At 47.1% G+C, this 18,152-nt stretch overlaps 1 protein-coding gene across 1 annotated transcript in view; it reads left to right on the top strand.

Moving 5' to 3' along the window:
* UBASH3B (ubiquitin associated and SH3 domain containing B) overlaps positions 1-18,152 on the top strand; it is a 63,702-nt gene that overhangs the window by 27,795 nt on the left and 17,755 nt on the right. The window contains exons 2-4 of the mRNA XM_027721019.2: positions 15,960-16,013; positions 16,578-16,764; positions 17,214-17,412. Coding sequence (XP_027576820.1) covers positions 15,960-16,013; positions 16,578-16,764; positions 17,214-17,412 — 440 coding nt within the window. The remainder of the gene's footprint in view (positions 1-15,959; positions 16,014-16,577; positions 16,765-17,213; positions 17,413-18,152) is intronic.

Here is an 18,152-nt window from a genome sequence, read left to right as displayed (position 1 = left end):
GGATTTGTCAACATCAACCAGCAGAAGAGAACGAGATCCAGCTTTTGAGATGTAGCTACTCAAGCCCCTTCATGATTTTCAAAGTCATGTTTCTCCCTGAGTTTTTGTTGGTCTTCCAGTTCTGCAATGGAGGGGAAAAAACCCCTATCTGAGTTTCTTTTCCGAGTTCTTTTCCATCCCTATTCCATGCATCCATCCCTCTGAGCGCCACCAAGAACTGTGATTTCAGGATTTGCAGTGGGAATTCATGAGATCTCATTGATACAGTGGGAAATTACCAAACAACAGAGGTTCTGTATCCCTGTAAACGTCCCAGAGACAAAAATAAGGATAACTCAGAGAAGCACAAATGTGTTTCTATGCAGAACAGTCTCCACAAAGAATACTTTGTACAGTTTTATTTCTGTTGTGTTGTTGTTGAGTTGTTTGGTTTTTTTTCTCAGAAGCATCAGCAGTTCCTTAGGCTTGTAATTTATGAGAGGCTGAAATCTGAATTATGCATCAAAAAGGGAGAGATGCAACTTCAGGGTAATAATGCATTTCAAAAATAACTTCAAATGCGTGGCTCAGAGCAGCAGCCTATGGCTGGAAACGAGTGCCCAGTCAGCAAAGGCAGCAGAGAAGTAAAAATTGCTCTTCCTTACATTAAAAAAAAAAAACCTGGGAGGGATCTTTATTTTTAAATCTGGCACCAGCAGAGTTGGCTCCTGGAACCCTGAATCCATTGGGAGGGGGCTTTTCCTTCAGGAATACACTAAATAAAATATCAAAATAGTGCAGGAACTATCTGAAATTGTATTTCAGACTGAAAAGAATTCTGTTTAACAGACACACCACTATAATGCAGCCCTGGGGCTGATGTTTGTACAAATATGAGTCTCTTGAGATCCCTTTTCATCCTCTTTGAGCTGTTCCACACCAACCCACAGCAGGATATAACTTCCTACTGAATTTCACTGAACCTAGAGATGACTGGTCCTTTATTAATAATTTTTATCAGGCTTTTTTACCGGAGTTGATCAAGAAATTATGAGTCACACGTAAAAGCTGCTTTCATGGCTTAAGGTAAAAGATCCTCCCCCTCCAGAGCATAGAGACCACACTATGAATAGTTTGTCTCTCACAGCTGATTTTTTGGCTGTCTGCATGTACTAATTAGAAGGTCCTGTGCTGTTATTTTTGCCCTGTTGCTGCTGAAGGGACCCGGGGTAACGTCACCCTGATGTCAGGAGTTCACAGCCTGAATGTCCAGGGGGAAAGGGCAGAGCACCCCAAGAGGCAGAGGAAAAGAGAGGGCAGGAGTGCTTTCACATCACCTGTCGTGGCAGGAGGTGATGCCTGGGGTCATCTCACCCTTTTTGCAGGCAGTGGGGGAGAAAGAGGCACTTGCAGGCTGTGAGTCACCAGCCCCGTCTGAAATCCTGCCCACACCATGCCCTGCAAGTGCCTCCACTGAGGGCAGGACAAGCCCAGAGGCAGGTGCTTGTGTTTAAAAGGAGTGATGCCACCACAAGATTCATTCACCTCACTGGAATGGCCCACGGGGTGAGCAATTGGTGCCATCACTGCTGGGTTTTGGGGTGATTTCCCCTCAGCCTTCCCCTGAGGGCGAAGTCTGTCCTTACTCATCATGAGGTTCTTTAACTGCCCACATTTGCTGCCACAAAGGACCAGATTCAACCTGAAATTCCACTCAGAGGAACGGTTTCCACCTGAAATTTGACTCAAAGGAATAGATCCAACCTGGAATTCCACGAGGCAGATCCAGGCACAACCCCACCAAGAGCCACCAGAGTGGGATGACACAAACCCTCCTTTGCTGCTGTCTTACTGTTTCCCACTAACAGCTGGCACTCAAAATATCAGCCAGATTCTGCTCCTGGGGACCCAGATGGAGTCACTCCAGATTTGCTGTGAATCCAGCCCAGTTCCTGGGGATTCCTGCCAGGATAACTGTGAAGAGCACATCCTCTCCAGCTCCCTTCACTCTGCACTGGGAGAGTACAAGTGTGAAACACTTGTTTGGGAGGTGACAAAGCCCTGGGCTCACAGGTGGCTGCCTTATGCCCCCTTGGTAGACCAAAAAAAACCCCCTTTTTATTTTTGGGAGTGCTGGATACAAGAAAACAGCAATAAGAGAGAGCAATAGCTCTGAGAGATGACCTTGGACACACAATTTCTTATCCCTCAGCCTTTAGTTTCTCATCAGGGCTGTGCTGCAAAAATGAAAGCCTTGACTGTCACAGGGAGCAAATTTTTATCCTTCTCCAATATCAGGGCTCCAGTGAGGCATCAGGGCCAGGGCTGGAAGGGATAATAAATTTTTCCCTTCCTCATTTAATGGAGTTTCTCATTTTCCTCCTGTGAGCAGGTTTACTGCTCCCAGGGAACGCAGTCATATTGAAATACTACCAGAGTATGTGATCACAATGTCAGGAGCTACAACAATAATCACTGATTAAAAAGGAAGAATGAGAAGAGTGAGAGCTGGTGGCAGGATTGCTAAATGCTGATCAGCACTGCAAGACAGCCTTTGATTTTTTTAATTAATTATACATTCCCTCATACTCTGTGCTGCTGTAGATTTAATTGGACTCCTTATTTTTAGGCAGTAGGAAGATAGGATGCAGCTTTCAGAAGCTCAGCTCCAGCCTAATTCTGCCTCATTCAATACCACTGGGAGCAAAATTAGGCTAATGCTGAGCTCTTCTGAAAGCCTTGTCTTGATGCAGTTTAGCACAGAGCACGTTTACCTGTCTTGCAGGATGGAGAGTAATTTCCACACAGGAATCTATGCAGAACTGGGCTTAGCATCCCTAAACATCCCAAAACCTTAATGGCAGGGAAGAGTTGTGCTTAGAAAATGGTCCCAGTGGTCTCCTACCTACAGAATTTACTCTGATATTTGGTTCAGCCTCACTCCACACACTTTATTTACACCCTGCCCGCCAACGTGCCTTGCAGAGATAAAGCTTTAAATGTTAAACTGCAGAACAAAAGAGGAATGCACTGAAGGAAGGTCTGTTTTCAGCTGCAGCCTGAAATCCTGTATTGTCACATGGGGAGGCAGGGGAGACCCCTGCACACACACACACCCCAGTTCTCATTTCCTGCAGCCTCCTTATCTCTGCTTCCCAAGGGGGGGCTGTGGAATTGCTGTGAGGGCCAAGCAAAGCAGGGCTGTGGAGAGAGCAGGGAAGGGCTGAGGAAGGGCTGTGCTGGTTCCTGGGTCTGTGCACACACCACCCAGCAGCTGCTGGAGGGGAGTGCAGGGTCCTGCAGAGCTGCAGCTGGGGGGCCTTTACCTGCAGGGTGGCTGGGATTTCTCAAAGCCTCAGCTCCTGTACCAGCCACACATTGTGCTCTTTTGGCTTTCCCAGGGCAGCAATTCCTACAAAACACTCCCAACCCCTGTGCAGCTGTGGCAGTATCAAAGTGCTCGTGTTGGTGCAGTTCCTGCACTCTCAGATCTGAGCCTTGTCCTCCCCTGTCTGAGCAACAGCCCCGATGAATCCACGGCACAGAAACGTGGAGAGCGTGTCTGTAGTGCCTTTGAACCTGCCCTGGCTTTGAACAACCAGCTCTGGGAGTGCCAGAACAACTCACAAAGGCTGGTTTTGTGCACATCTGTCTGCTGGCTGATGCTTTCCTTCTGACTGCAGCATGTTTTAGGGCCTTGCTTCTGTGGGGATCCTCTGATGGCTAATAAGGAGAAAAGCTCACCTCCCAGCCTTTTCCAGATGGTTCACTCTTAAAGCCGTCCAAAAACCTATTTTTATTCTTTATTTTGTTATATTACACAGAAGCTGCAAGACATGAAATAGCCTCGATAGCTCTACACCTCTGTCACACTGGGTTTAAATAAACCAGTAGGCTCAGAAATTATTGTGGGAGGTTGGTGAGACCCACAGACACACACACAGATGCAGCACAGTCCTATAAACCTCAGCTCCTTTGAGAACCAGACTAAAGAGAGGCCTCACTGAAGAGAAAAGCTTGAAAGGTTGTTCCCAGGATATCCTCAACTCCTTCCTCTTAAAATTTTGTATTTTCTGGGTTTGTGTTAGTCTGAGGGTCTCTCATCCTGTCTCCTGGTGTGGTGATGCCAAGCCTGACCCTGGCTGCAGACCAGGCAGTGCTGGGCAGGGAGAAAAGCAAGGCTGCAGCTTTCTGCTCCTGTGGAACACACTGGAATGAGTTTGTCTCTTGGAAGAAGGGGATCCTGGACTCCAGAAGGGCTCTCCCACCTCTTCCAAAACACATGCACGACTTACAAGAGCACAGAGGGACAGGACAAGGGGGAATGGCTTCACACTGACAGAGTAGGGTTAGGTGGGATAATGGGAAGAAGAGTTCCCTGTGAGGATGGGGAGGCCCTGGCACAGGTTGCCCAGAGAAGCTGTGGCTGCCCCTGGATCCCTGAAAGTGTCCAAGGCCAGGTTGGAGCAACCTGGGCTAGTGGAAGGTGTCCCTGCCCATAGCAGGGAGTGGAATGAGATGGGCTTTAAGATCCCTTCCAAGCCAAACCATTCCATGATTCCGTGATCCTATGACTTCTATACATGCCTTGCCATCAGACTCTGGAATTTACTGCAAAGAATTATTCTGCACTGACACCAAGTATTCTCCTTTCTTGCCTACTTTTCACAAGGCAGCTCTTAAATATTTACCAAGGGGGAAGCTCACACCAGTCTGGATCCTCTGCCACAACCACAGGAGCCTGAAGAACAAACCAGTCTGTAAAAACCAAGAGGACTTTACAACCAATCCTTCTCCACACTAAGCACTGAATTAATTTATGGCTCTTCCTTGTTGTTTCTCCCAAGATCCCACTCTGACAGGTGCAGAGAGGGGTCTTGCTGTACCAACAGTACAAGGTGTTATTCCTGGGTACCACTTGCTAATCCTGCCTGGCTGGAAGTGTCACTGGATCACTGGATCAGTGACTTCCATCCCACGGCAAGAAAGGCTGCAGTATTACCACTACTCCTCCTGCATTTAACAGGAAAAAAAAAAAACAAACCCAAAACAGTTCTTAGGATGCTTTCAAGGTACCAGACACACATAAAAAAAAAACAAACCCAAAGAAGATGGGGCTTAGTTGTAAAAGATTTTCATCCTGAGTAATTTTAGAAACACACCCCCACAGCAGCACTTCGCTCTCGGCGCGGGGGAGAGCGAGGCTGTGGGAATGAGGTGATGCTCGTGTGTGTCTGTCTGACAATACCTGCCTGGAAAGATCATTCTGGATAACAAGGTCTGCAAGGGAAGCATCTGAGACCAGGCCTCCTACACAACCCTGCCAGTGTGAGGTGCTAAGATGAGGTGTTGGCTGTGTTTGGGGACCGGGGAGGGAAAAACCGTGGGAAGAACCACTTCTTACTCCCAACACATCTCATCTGAGAATCCCTGTGGTCAAAAGTCTCAGCTAACGACTTGACTTAATTAAAAACTTAAATAAAGCCCCAGATCTCCCACTATTTGGATGGCCAAGCAGTCACAAAACATCAGGAGGTGTATTGGCCAAGAACACAAGGAGAGAGTCAGAGACAGGCCACACTGTGTCTCTGATCCTCAGGCAAAAGGAGCGAGAACTACCTCCTTACTTATTCCCACCCCATTGCTCCCACCTTTTAGGTGTCAGAAATTCAAAGGATAATGATGAGAGAAAGGGAAGGAAGGAGACTTAACTAGAGCACGGGACCCACATCCCATCGATTCTGGATGTGGAAACATGGAGCTGGAGCCCAGCACCTTTATGGTCAGTGCTGGGAAGTTGGCAGGATCTCAGCTGGGCTCATCCCCTGGGAATTCCCATCCCTTGTGGTCGGATGGAACCGTGTGCTGAGCACTTTTTAAGCCTTGTGTTTACCCAGGTGGCTCAGAAGGGACTGGAATGGTTGAGGGATCCTGCTGAGCTGGTATTTTATGGTCTGTGCTGTGGTTGTGCCCTGTTGAGGTCTCTGACATGCTTTGTGCCAGGTACTGGAGATGCTGCAGCTGCAGGAGCATTTTGCAAGTGAAAATGCAAAAGAGCACAGGAAGGTGAAGTTATTCCTCCACAAACACGAGAACTAAGCACTGGAGCAAACAGTGCATCGTGATACCTGCTAAGTTTGTGCTTAAGTTAAATTAAAGGCTATGAATGGGGTCAAGGAAAATCCCATGGTGAGGGGATGGAGCAGGACTGTGCAGGTGCTGAGGGTTGTGACAGATCTTTGCTCAGGTAGTGCTGCTTCGGGGGCTTTTTGGGAGCAAATACTCCAGCAAATACACATCCATTTGTTACTTAGCAGCACCAAATCCCCCCAGGTTTTCAGCAGGCTGAACAAAGTTCCTTTTATCACCTCAAACACTTGTTTTAAAGCCCTTAGAAATGCTGTTGGAAGGAAGAATAGACCCAAAGCCCTGATTTGCAATAACCTTTCAGCACATGCTTTGCATAAGAGCAGCTGGCGTGTGCTTCTGCCTCAGTGAAGTCTGTAAGTACATGCTTGAAGTTAAATAGATGCAGAAGTACTCTTTGGTGTAGGGATAATTACTAAATCCAGGTCTCATTAAAGTCTTCCTTTTTTTTGTAATTCACTTACATATTCTGCAGGAATATGATCAGCTCCAGGAATAAAGACTCCACAGTCAGAGCTGACAGGCCATAACAAAATCAGGAAAGTAGGCAAGGAAATATTCCCAGTCTGTGGTAAAGTTTTCTCATTACATTCTTAAGATCCTTCTTTATCTCATTGTTTCTCAGTTTATCACAGTTCTTCATTTCCTGTTCCCTTTTAGACTTCAAACATATTTATTTTTGATATGGCTTTTTTTTTAACCCTTCTCTAGTAAGGATTTAAACCTTTTGGAGTCTCTTGGCTAGACCTCGTGTACAAACTCCAGATTACTGAGCCAGACACCACAAGGCCATTTTTAACATGTAATCTGGTATTAAAGTTTAAAGTCTGGCCATGAGTTTATGACTTATCATTGTTGGAACAGCAAAATAATTGTATTGTGCATTTTTACAGCTTCCATCACTTGTATCACCCAAGGACTACAAAGTGGTCTGAAATACAGACACCCAAGTTGAAATTCAGACCAGAGCTTGCAAACTAACTTGTTTTCTCCTTCCCCTGATGGAAACTTTGACTTGAGCTTTCGCTGGCTGCTTTAACCACACACCTCAGAGTCTCTGAGGCAAGAGACTGAGAACTGTGTGTGTGTTTTCTCACCCCAAAATGGAGCTTTGAGTACCACGGGACTCCCACTCCCAAGACTCTTCAGGGAGGTCTTTTAGCCTTGAGTCAGTGGCAAACATGCCTCATCAGCTGCTGCTTTAACCCTCCTTTCCCCCTTTTCCTGCAGCACTTAGGGGTTCTCCCATACGAATTTTGACATAACAAATACTGACATAACCTGGTCTTACCTGGATGGCAAGAAACACTAAGCCAAGAATACTTATTTGGAATACTGTGAAATATGTGTATTATTGAAAACAGCAGGGCTTCAAAAATTTCCTGAACAGAGCTGTCTAGAGCAGGAGGCTATTTTGAGTCTCTCTTTTTGCCTTTAACCCAACCCTTTCAGCACCCCACCCTTCTTCCTTCCACCTTCCTTAATTTCTTAGACTTCCTTCTTGTTGCTTTGCTTGAGCCTATTTTGGGTGTGAGATCGTGGTTGGCTCCTCCCTGGGCATCCACTTCCCATTTTCCATCTCTGGGGTTTGCCTTTTCAGCAAAGTTGTGAGGCCATTGGCACACACAACCTGGAGGATTCCTCGGGGTAGAGAGACAGTGCCCACAAAGAAGAGAAAATCACTGCTTGAGAAGAAAAGAAGGGGTCAGAATGAACACAGGCTCTTCCAAATGCAGGAGATAATGCAAAAATTGTGCAAAGAATACCAGATTAAGCTTTTTGAGAAGGGTGTTTTAGCTCATCTGTCTTTGGCAAATACAAGATACTTCCTCTACTAGATGAAAGGGACTGAACCAGTGAATGGGTTTATGGAAGAAGTTCCTCCCTATGAGGGTTGGAATGGAATTCCCAAAGAAGCTGTGGCTGCCCTGTCCCTGGTAGTGTCCAAGGCCAGGTTGGACAAGGCTTGGAGCAACCTGGGCTAGTGGAAGGGGGTGGAACAAGATGATCTTTTATGTGCCTTCCAACCCAAACCAATCTGTGATTCTGTGATTTGGCTCTGCAGGACCCAACCTGATGTTTCACCCTCTGAACAAACTTTGGGGGTATCTGTTGTTTGGACCTTAATGGACAATACAATCCAAATCCCATCCCTGTCCAGCAGAGCAGGTGCAGACACTCCAGCTCTCCCTCTGAGGATGTGCACGATACAAAGACCTGGACTCTGACCTAGAAGGAAGTTTTGCATCACAGGTTTCATCACAAGATCCAAACCAAACAGCTCAATGCTTTGTTTTCAGGCTTAAGCATCACCACGTTGGCTTTGGGCTGTGTTACCTCTGCCAGGCTGGGAAAATTTCCCCTTAGCTCTGGGCTTTGCTGTGCCTCTGGAGAACAGGTCAGCTCTCCACTGAGGAGCTAAAACAAGGCTCCTACTAACAGGAGCAGCACATGAAAACTCACTGAGAAGGGGGCCCAGAAAGTGAGGGCCTTGGTGGCCATCAGGGCTCAAGTTCCTGGTACAGCCCAGCATCACCAGCTTCACAGAACAGCAGCTCTCTGGCAAATTGTGCAACTGCACCGCCCCCAAACTTCCTGTTTTGAAACCCCAAGGAGCTGGAAAATGTTAACACTGACACTTTAAAGTGCTAGTTGTGGCTTTTCTTTTTTTTTTTTTTTTTTTTCCTCCTTCCTAAAGATCTACAATGATAGTAAAAAGTTCTACTTGCAGAGGAGTGAAGTGGGGCTGCCTTAAGGACTCGGGGACAGCAAAGCAGCTCATGTCCCTCCAGGGAGCTTTAAGCCAGGCTTGGCACAGCACCTGTGTGACATCAGACACCAAACTGGGGGGTGTGGGGCGTGATCCATCCCTGTGGCTCTCTGCTTCTGGGTGGCAGAGCTGTGCTGGGCCCTGCAGAGGGGCTGTGCCACACGAGGTGACAGATGGAGGGGCAGCGGGACAACCACCACTCCTGTGCCCTGCCTCCTGCTCGTGTGGCAGCTCCACACTGCCCCAAACCCACCCACGAGCAGAGAAAGAGGAATAACATCCCAAAAACACAGCTGCAGCAAATCTCTGTCCCGTCCCAGCCCGTCCCTGTGTAGGAAGAAGAGCAGTTAGAAAGAAGAAAGCGCCGTGTTTGTCTCCAGCGCTGCCAGGGACTTATTTATTTGCAATCAGCGTGACAACTGCTTCCTTTTCTGGCTATCACTGGGCCTCCAGATGGTACATTCGAGCCTACTTAAACCTCTAACTTGGCTCCTCACAAAGACATTGTCTCCCTGGTTAGCTAAAGATGTATTAATGGTGTTGGGATGGAAGCTCCTGCTCCCTGCAGGAATAAATCGTGGCCATTCTGCAGCATTCAGGGGTCTGAAGGGGACAAGACCAATGTGCTCCAGTTATATCCACCTTCCATTTGAATTTATTTGTTGGACTGTGTTGCTAATGGTCAGAATTCTCCAAACCCTTTAACAGCACCATTTATTCCCCATCTTCCTTAACCCTGACCTCATTTTCCAGTGATTGCCCTGCATGACAGTTTTGGAGCTTTCTGAACCAGCCAGCTGAGGTGCTGCCAACTTTTATGGTTTTATTAGGGAATTGTGAGGCATGGTTTTCTTAAATTTCCAGCCTCAGGACTCCTGTTATTTTCAGACACTGCTGCTCTGTGTTTGGGCAATACATTTCTAGATCAGCACACAGGGAGAAAAGCTTAAGGAAGTGAAGTAGAAAGCCAGGCAACAAATGGAATCAACAGCAAAAAATTAAAAAGAAAACCGATATCATGTTTATAAGCAATAATAAGCAAAAGTAAAGGGTTTTGCATATGAAGGGGAAATTAAAAGGACAGAGGAATTTTGATGGGGTGTGATCAACCCAAATACCTGCACCTCATTCCTCCTCCATCCCACGGGGATGTGGAGTGACAACTGTGAGCTCAGGACTTGGCCATCTAAGCCCACGTCTCATAAAAGCTGGGCTGTTATTGTTTTAAGGAAAATAATATCCTGCTTCCTCTTTAAACTGTGTATCTCTTTAAAAAACGTTAAATGGCTGCTACATTCCTGCCTTTATCCCAAACACTTTTTACGAGCCTGTACTTCCCTCTCCTTCTGCTTTAACAGGCTGGCTGAGCACAGGATTAGGGGGATGACTTAGTGCACATGTGCTAAAGAAGGAGGGGGGGAAAGAAATCCGCCTTCAGAATCTTACATAACTGTCAAAAACAAACATGGAAACCAGAGGCACACCCAGGCCCTCACTGTTTGCACTTAAAAATCATCATCATCATCATCATCATCCTGTGGCTGCAGTTTGCCAGCTGGGCTGTGCCCGAAAAAAAATGAATATTTAAATTATGGAGACTAGGAAGACACAGCAGTGTGTGATTACATTTCCCATTTCTCTCTTTCTCTTTCCTGTTACCAGAGTTTGATATCCACTAGCTGGGAATAAACTTGGGAAGGAGGAGGAAGGGAACCCCTCCCCAGCACCTCCCACAACACTGACATGACCTCCAGGACACGGCCCAGTTTGAGATCTTGCACTCAGACACTTCCCCAGCCCCCTCTGAAAGTTCCTGTATTTCAGGCAAGACCTGGGTCTTTCCACAACTCATAGGCCTGGCCTAAATTAGGGATGTGGTACAGAAAGGGCTGTTCCAAAGGGGATCTTGGGGTAGAGCTGCAATTAGAGCCACTCAGTGTAAAGATGAGAAGGGCTTTATGTCCATCATCAAGCATGAGAACCACAGAAGGAGAACCAGAGTTGGGGCTCTAAGGATCGAGCAAAGCTCAGTGAAGGGAGAAAAATTCATTATTCTGCCACACACTTGCATTAGAATTGTTTGTCTCACAAAAACACACAGGGTTTGGTTGGTTGTTTTTTTTTTCCCCTGCAGAAAAGGAACATACCCAACCCCCTGCCCTAAACAGGAACTGGATCCCTGGTGATATCTTCCTGTGCTGTCCCTATTTATAGAAGGAAGGTCACCCAAATAAGAACAGAAATGGTATCACGTGATTTTTTGGTGACCAGCTGAATCCTGCACATGGAGAATTCCGAGGGGCACAGCCCACACTGAAAACCCTTTGGGAAGGACACCTCACTGGGGCCATTTTTATGGGGAGGAAAACTATGGAATTCAGTCAGCTCTTTGGAATTCGGGTGTCTTTCCCCAGTCAGGTCATGAGATGGACAGAAATTTCACTGGCAGAACTTTTCTTCAACGTGCAATTGTTGATTGAAAGCCTAAAATAGCCACGTTTCTGTTCTTGCACTGATAGTGGCACAAACAATTGAGGAAAACTGCAAAAATTCAGGAGTCTGTAAAGGTCACTTAGATGGGCAATTTGGAAACAATTTGGAAACAAACACGCAGAAAAATCTGGGAATTTTTACTGTTTATGAAGGATTTAGAACAGTTTCCCTGGAGGTATTGCTGGGTTTGAATTTAGGACCTCTCACACCATGGCTGAGCTTGACACAAAAACTAAGGGAGGAGTTAAATATTGAGCTTCTGACCTGTACCTGGACTGACACACGTGCTTCACATCTAGAAAATCTCTATTTTTTCCCATTCCCTGGAGCCAACAAGCATTTTGCTGTCTATTCTTTTACCATAAACCAACAAAGACGGAAAAAGTCAAGCTTTAAATAGATACATATACCTATTTAAGTACATATTTACGTAAATACATATTTTATACACACAAACAAGCAAAAATAAAGGTGCCTATTTTATATTTGTAAGAAAAAAGCTCTGTGTGACAGCATCCTTCTTTCAAACTCCCTTGGCATAAATTATGATCTGTAATTCCTATCTTATCATGTCAGGCAGGCCTTTGAACAGAACCTAACGAGGAGAGCCAAATATTCCATCATGTTTAATGCCATTTCCAAAAAAAATCAGTATTTACTCAGCTAAATATTTTATGGGCCAGAGATTGAGGGCTACTGAAGATGATGAATTCATCCCTCCAAGGGGTTTTTGTTCCTGGGTAAGTTTGTCTGGGCTTGAGAACGAAAGGGAAGATTTAGTCATTCCCTTTTTTTTTTTTTTCACAGGCTGCCTCCATCCTTCCATTGCTCATTCACAAATCCCCTGGTGCCTCTGCAGGCAGTTTGTAGGTGGGTCTGAGGTAGAGATGTTGGCATTTTCTGCTGCCTCTGAGAGCAGCAACTCACAGCAGAACAAGGTCCTCCTTAAAGACACAAAGCTCAGCTCTGCCCAGGGCAGAACTGGAGTCTCTGCTTGGCAAAGTAAAGGAAGAGCCAAAGGAAATCCCTGCTGGGGGCATCGACCCCCTGAAGTTTGCATACTTTTTTAGTGATAAAATATAATGCAGATAAAGAAATATCTTAAAAATTAGTTCCCTCCCATCCCTTGCTCTTGCACTGTTGGCATTAACTTTTAATTCCCTGTTTGCATTAACTTTCCCACGCAGTATTTCATTGCCTCTGGCAGCCACACACACCTTCCTTTTTTAAACTGGGCTTGAATAAAGCTGAGCCCTTTTTGAAGTGCTGGACTAAAATCAGAAAGCTGAGCACTGAGCAGAGGGAGGGTTTCTGTGTGGTGCTTCTGAGACTGAAGGTTCTCTTTCTGGTTAATGCATCATTCCCCTTTACAGCCATTTCCTCTGAAGTAAATGGGATTTGGCCATTATACTTTCTGTTTATTGATATATATATCTCCATGCTGAATTGACATTCCCCTGTGCCTTTTTTTTTTATTATTTCCTACCCTGAAATTGCAGGAAGCCAAAAATCCTTCAAGGGTGAGGAGTTAAGTTGGGCAGCACACAGAACTCTGTGCTCTCCCCTTGGTGGGTTGGGGTTAACATGGGCACCACTCACACATTAACATGGAAACCAGGGCAGCAACACCAATTTGCTGGAATGTTCTGTGCCAAGGGGTCAACTGTTTAGCTGGGATGTGCTTCCCAGCAATATTTTGGTCCTGTTTAACCAGGGAGTAGAGAAAGACTTTCCTTGTGACTTGGCATTGAAGAGAGTCACAGAGAGGCTGAAGAATCAAATAAATCTCATTTTTTGTGGTGGCCAAAATGTTGCTGTGCACTGGAAGACACTGCTACCAGGATTTTCTTTGCCCTGCCCTAAAGTCTCCACCTGCAGCTGAACAGAGCATCTCCCCTGCTGTCTGTTCCAAAGGGTTGTTACGTGTTGCTGGTAAATGATTTCCCTGCACTTCATCTCAGAGGCAGCAGAAGTCAAGAGATGCAGGAATTGGGGTGGCTCAAGGGACTGGTAATTCTGCACAAAGCTTTTCATGTGCTCCCTGAACACAGCTGCCATTTTTGCATGACCAGAAGTGGTTACTGTGCGATGCCATTTGGTAGATTCCGAAAAATAAGTTATTTTCTCCCTTTTTCTTTTTTTTTTTTTTTTCTGGTTCATCTGAGTCACAAACCCACTTTTTCTATCACTTGCTACAATGCTACAGCCAACATTTGCTACCCAGCATGAGTAAATCTGAGCCCCCAGTCACCTAATTAAGTGACCTGATTTTCTCAGGAGCAGAATATGTCTCCCAGCTCCCACTGCACTCAGCAGTTGTGAAAACCAGGCCAGTTTTGTATAAGCTGTGACTAGTTTTGAGTACTCAACTTATAAAAAGTTAATCTCGGCCTGGGAGGTGGAAGATGAGCCCTCTCCAAGTTCTGGTTGCAGGGGAGGGATGGAGAGGCCATCAGTCACCATCACCATTCCCTGCTCTAAATTAAAAAATAAGGACAAAAAAAGAGAAGAGCATCTTAGTTTCAGGTCCTGGGATAAAAATATACTTTGGTTTTTGGTTGCTTTCTGCAGCATTTCCTGCTCACACTGAAAATTAAATTGAAAAGGGAGTTTGTTGTCCCTGTGGATGAAAGAGGCAACTTTGGAAATCAGGGATGAACAAACGTCTGAGGGTCCAGCCTGATGTTCTGTGGTGCCCTTTGTGGTCCCCAAGCACTGCAGGAGCTGCAGTTTATTCCAGCAGAGCTCCCACTGTGTGGTTTGTTCCAAGGAAACATCAGTTCATTAAGGGAACAAGTCACCAAGGGTGGGTGGCAGGACAGTGTGTCCTGCTGGATTTTGGATGGCTCCTCCAGAAATCCATGCTGGGGATCTGGGGAGAGGGAATCCCGAGGGAGAGCCTGCTTGGCAACAGTAGCAACTGCTCATTTCCAAGCCAGAGCTTTACTGGGAGGGCAGCTGGAATTCACTGCCCTGGGTTTGACACAGACACGTTGCAGAGGGATGGTTTGGACGCTTCAAACACATTTCCCTGTGTTGCAAAGAGCAACCCAGGCAAGAGGGGAGGTGAGCTGAGCAAAGGCAACGCAACAGAAACGGGTGAGAAACCAGGGCAGGGAACATCCAGCCTCCCTGAGAGGTTCCCACCCTCTGCAAGTTGCTGGGAAGAGCTTTTTGGGGGTTTTTTTTTTCGCTCTTTTGCTCTTTCCCTGAGCTACTTTTCAAAGCAAAGCAGTGGCTGCTTTGCATAGCCCAGCTGAGGCAGGGTCAGCAAGATGAGCACCCCAACCTCCAGTGTTCACCACCCAAGATCTGTCCTTCAGAAGGCAGGTACCCTCAAGTGACCCCTGGCAGATAAGGGCAGCAAAACCCTTCAGGAGGAAGTATTTTCATAATCACACATTTGCAACACAGCACCCCCCTTGCCCCTCTTTTTTTTTTTTACAGCAGCAGCCTTATCTTTCTGCCTTCCTCTTGCTTTCAAAACGAGCAAAAATATGTATATTCAAGGGGTGGGGAAGGCAAGGGCAGAGCTGAAACACAGCTGAGTCAACAGCACATGTCTAGGACTGGTGGGTGACATGGCATGAACATTCTCCATGGTTATCAGGGTGCTTTGGAGAGTTATTGCTGCAAACACAAAGAGAGACAGAAGCACAGTCACACACCAACAAGTGCTGGAGGGTCCAAACTGCCCTGATCTCAGACCCACCTGGACTCTGCCCTTCTTCACTTAAGCAAGAAGCCTTAAAATCACCCATTCATTGGGAATTTTGCCCTTACCCAACTGAAAGCTTGTTTGCTACCCCACCACCCCAACGTTTCTGTCCTTTTCTGCCTCCTCCACTCATCATTTTTCCCCTCAGCATTTCTGCCGTGTGGATTCTGAGTGAGTTCCTCCCTGATCCCCAGCTGCATTTCAGTGCTGATGTGGAGCATTTGGAAAGCACAATTCCACGTCTAGGAGTTAAACAGCACTGTGTTAAATCTGTCCTGCAACTGGAAAACTTGCAGAACAGGAGACCTGGGTCTTCCCAGCTGGAGTGAAAAGAGATTTAGAGGTATCTTGAAGGGGGAAAAAAAGCAGAAGAGCTCTGTCCGTGTAGCAAGGGCTGAAGGGAACTGTTCTAACCTTGAAAATCTCTGGTTTGTGCCCTCTCGTGGCAGTTGAATTTTTCTTGTCCTCAGTGCGACGTCTGCACTTTCAGACCCAAACCTTTCGGTTTTCATGGTGAAATGACCAGCAAAGAGGTCACTGAATGCCAATATCCGGTGTTTCACTGTCCATAAAACTGGGGAAGCAGGGAAAGCCCAGGGGTCCATGTCTCATACTTTGCCCTGGCTGAAAGACTTTGCCCTTTAAACAGTTTGCAGCAATTTGGCAGGAGGCACAACCAAAAAAAAAAAAAAAAAGCCCCAGGGCTGAGAGAATCAGCCTGGAAAGGGTATCCCACAGGTTTCCAAACACACTGTTACAGCCCTTCCCACAGGGAAGGTCCAAGGAATATCTGTGACAGGAGCCACATGACCCAGCAACACTAAAATGCTCTTTATTTTGCTCTCTCCTCAGACAAAAAGCACTGGCATCGACAGGTGGAAGAAGTGTTCAAGCAGCATGCGACTGGTTGGTATGAATAAATGCGAAAAAGTAAAAGAAAATTAGGGAATTTAAGATTTTAGCCATTAGAACGGGGAGTGTAAAACAGGGGCATTATCTGAGAAGCACCTGCAGAATTAGTGGAATGCCATTTAGGTGCTGTAAATAAGCAATCCAGCACCGAGCCTTGTCTGAGAGAGTTTGTGGTCTCGAGTAAAAGCAGAAACAGATGAGAGAAAGAACCCCCCCCTATCTGCAGCTGATGAACAGAAAGCTGAGAGCTGCCTTTTCAAAGATGCTGAGCCATTTCCAGTGCTCTCCCCCCTGTGTTTTGCACTCTGAAAAGGCAGGAAGGCAGAAGCAGTGACCCAGGTTAGATCTTCAGAGCGTCAGCCTGAAACCAAGCCCTGATTTTCTGTGTTACTGAGTGGAGATGGGCTGGGAGGGAGACAGTGCAGCCCTGCCTGACCTGCCAGAGGGGATTCTTCCCATGGAGGGAGAATGAACAAGAGCGAGGACGAGGGAAAGCTGGTTTTGCTGGGAGAAAATATGCCACTATCTGACAATCTAACAGTTGTTTCTCCCTCCCAGGCTCTTCTCCCACGTGGGTGACCCGTTCCTGGACGACCCCCTGCCCCGGGAGTACGTCCTGTACCTGCGCCCCACGGGCCCCCTGGCTCAGAAGCTCTCTGACTTCTGGCAGCAGTCGAAGCAGATCTGTGGGAAGAACAAAGCTCACAACATTTTCCCACATATCACCCTGTGCCAGTTCTTCATGGTAAAGCCCAGCTCCCTCTCTGCCTTTGTGCATGAATTCCTGGGCAGCCCTGGCCAGGCTCAGGATGGAGCTCTGCACGCTTCCCTCGCTCCCTGCACGAGGGTTTGGGGAGCTGGGGGGGTTTGCCTGATGCCTGGGTTTGTTGAGGAGGTAATTGGGTTTTAAGCTGTTGTTTTCAGCCAAGAGCAGCAGCAGAGGACCAAATTCTCATCATCCCAAGTGATGGTTAACACGAGAATGGATGAGGGGGGAGGTTGGGAAGGTCACTTGGGGATAGCTGATCCCGCTTTGAGGCCGAGGGAGGGGCAGGGGATTTCTAAACTGGGATTTTTCTGTGCCCCCCCCCCGTGCTTTTTCTCACTGTGTTATAGCCAAGGTAGGCCATTCACACCCACCCACCCACTCCTTTCCTTTCCCTGCCTGACAAGTGCCTGTCCTTGCCTCGGCAGTGTGAGGACAGCAAGGTGGATGCTCTCACAGAAGCCCTGCAGGCCACCGTGATGCGCTGGAAATGCAAATTCCCTGCCCCCCTGCCCCTGGAGCTCTACACATCCTCCAACTTCATCGGGCTTTTCGTCAAGGAGGAGAGTGCTGAGGTGCTCAAGAAGTTTGCTGCAGACTTTGCTGCGGAGGCGGCTTCGAAGGCAGGTGAGTGGCTGTGCTGGAGCTGCAAAGAGCTCCAGCATTTGGGGCCTTTTCACTTTGGGTGCCACGAAGGAACAAAGCTCATAAAGCCAGTGGTTGATTTTTTAAGTGAAAACTGAAAGCCTCGAGAGGAACACCCCATCAGGTGCTTTGGGTTTCAGTGTTTTCAGCTCAAAGATCACCTCAATCTCGAGTGTCATCTCCCGAAAGGGAAGTTGACATTTGGTGGTTCCTTAACCTTTCTCTCTGTCTGCTGAGTGTTTCCTGCTCCTCTCCCTGCCTCAAGCCACCACCACAAAACTTCCCTTGACCATTTCAAGGCCGTGCTTGTTTTGTCACTGCATTTCTGAGGTGTGAAGAGGACTCTGCCAAGACCCCTGGCAACCCAGGGGAGAACCTTTTCAAACCTCGGTGCTCACACCTCTGGCTCTGTTGTCTGCTCCTCTGCTGCTTGTGGAGGGGGAAGTACCCAGAGCACCCCGTGCTCCCACTGCTGAATAGGCTCTTTGGGTGTCCTCCAGTGACCCCCAAACTCAGAACAGCATGGGAGCACTGGAACAGCTCCCTGACTAATCCTCCCACCCTCCATCACTGGAGGGCTCAGCCTGGACTAGTCACAGCACAACTGGTTTAGCCTTTCACTGTCACAGGCTTAATGTGGAGCTTAAATGCATCAAGATACAGCAAATTCTGCATCCCTGGGGTGTTTCCCTGCTAGACAGGCATCTCATAACCATCCACAA

The sequence above is a fragment of the Pipra filicauda genome, unplaced genomic scaffold, assembly GCF_003945595.2.
Source record: "Pipra filicauda isolate LSUMZ 115617 unplaced genomic scaffold, ASM394559v2 scaffold182_size1470994_pilon, whole genome shotgun sequence".
Lineage (NCBI taxonomy): Eukaryota > Metazoa > Chordata > Aves > Passeriformes > Pipridae > Pipra > Pipra filicauda.
The sequence above is the reverse complement of the archived record's forward strand: the minus strand, read 5'-3'. Positions and strand labels throughout refer to the sequence as shown.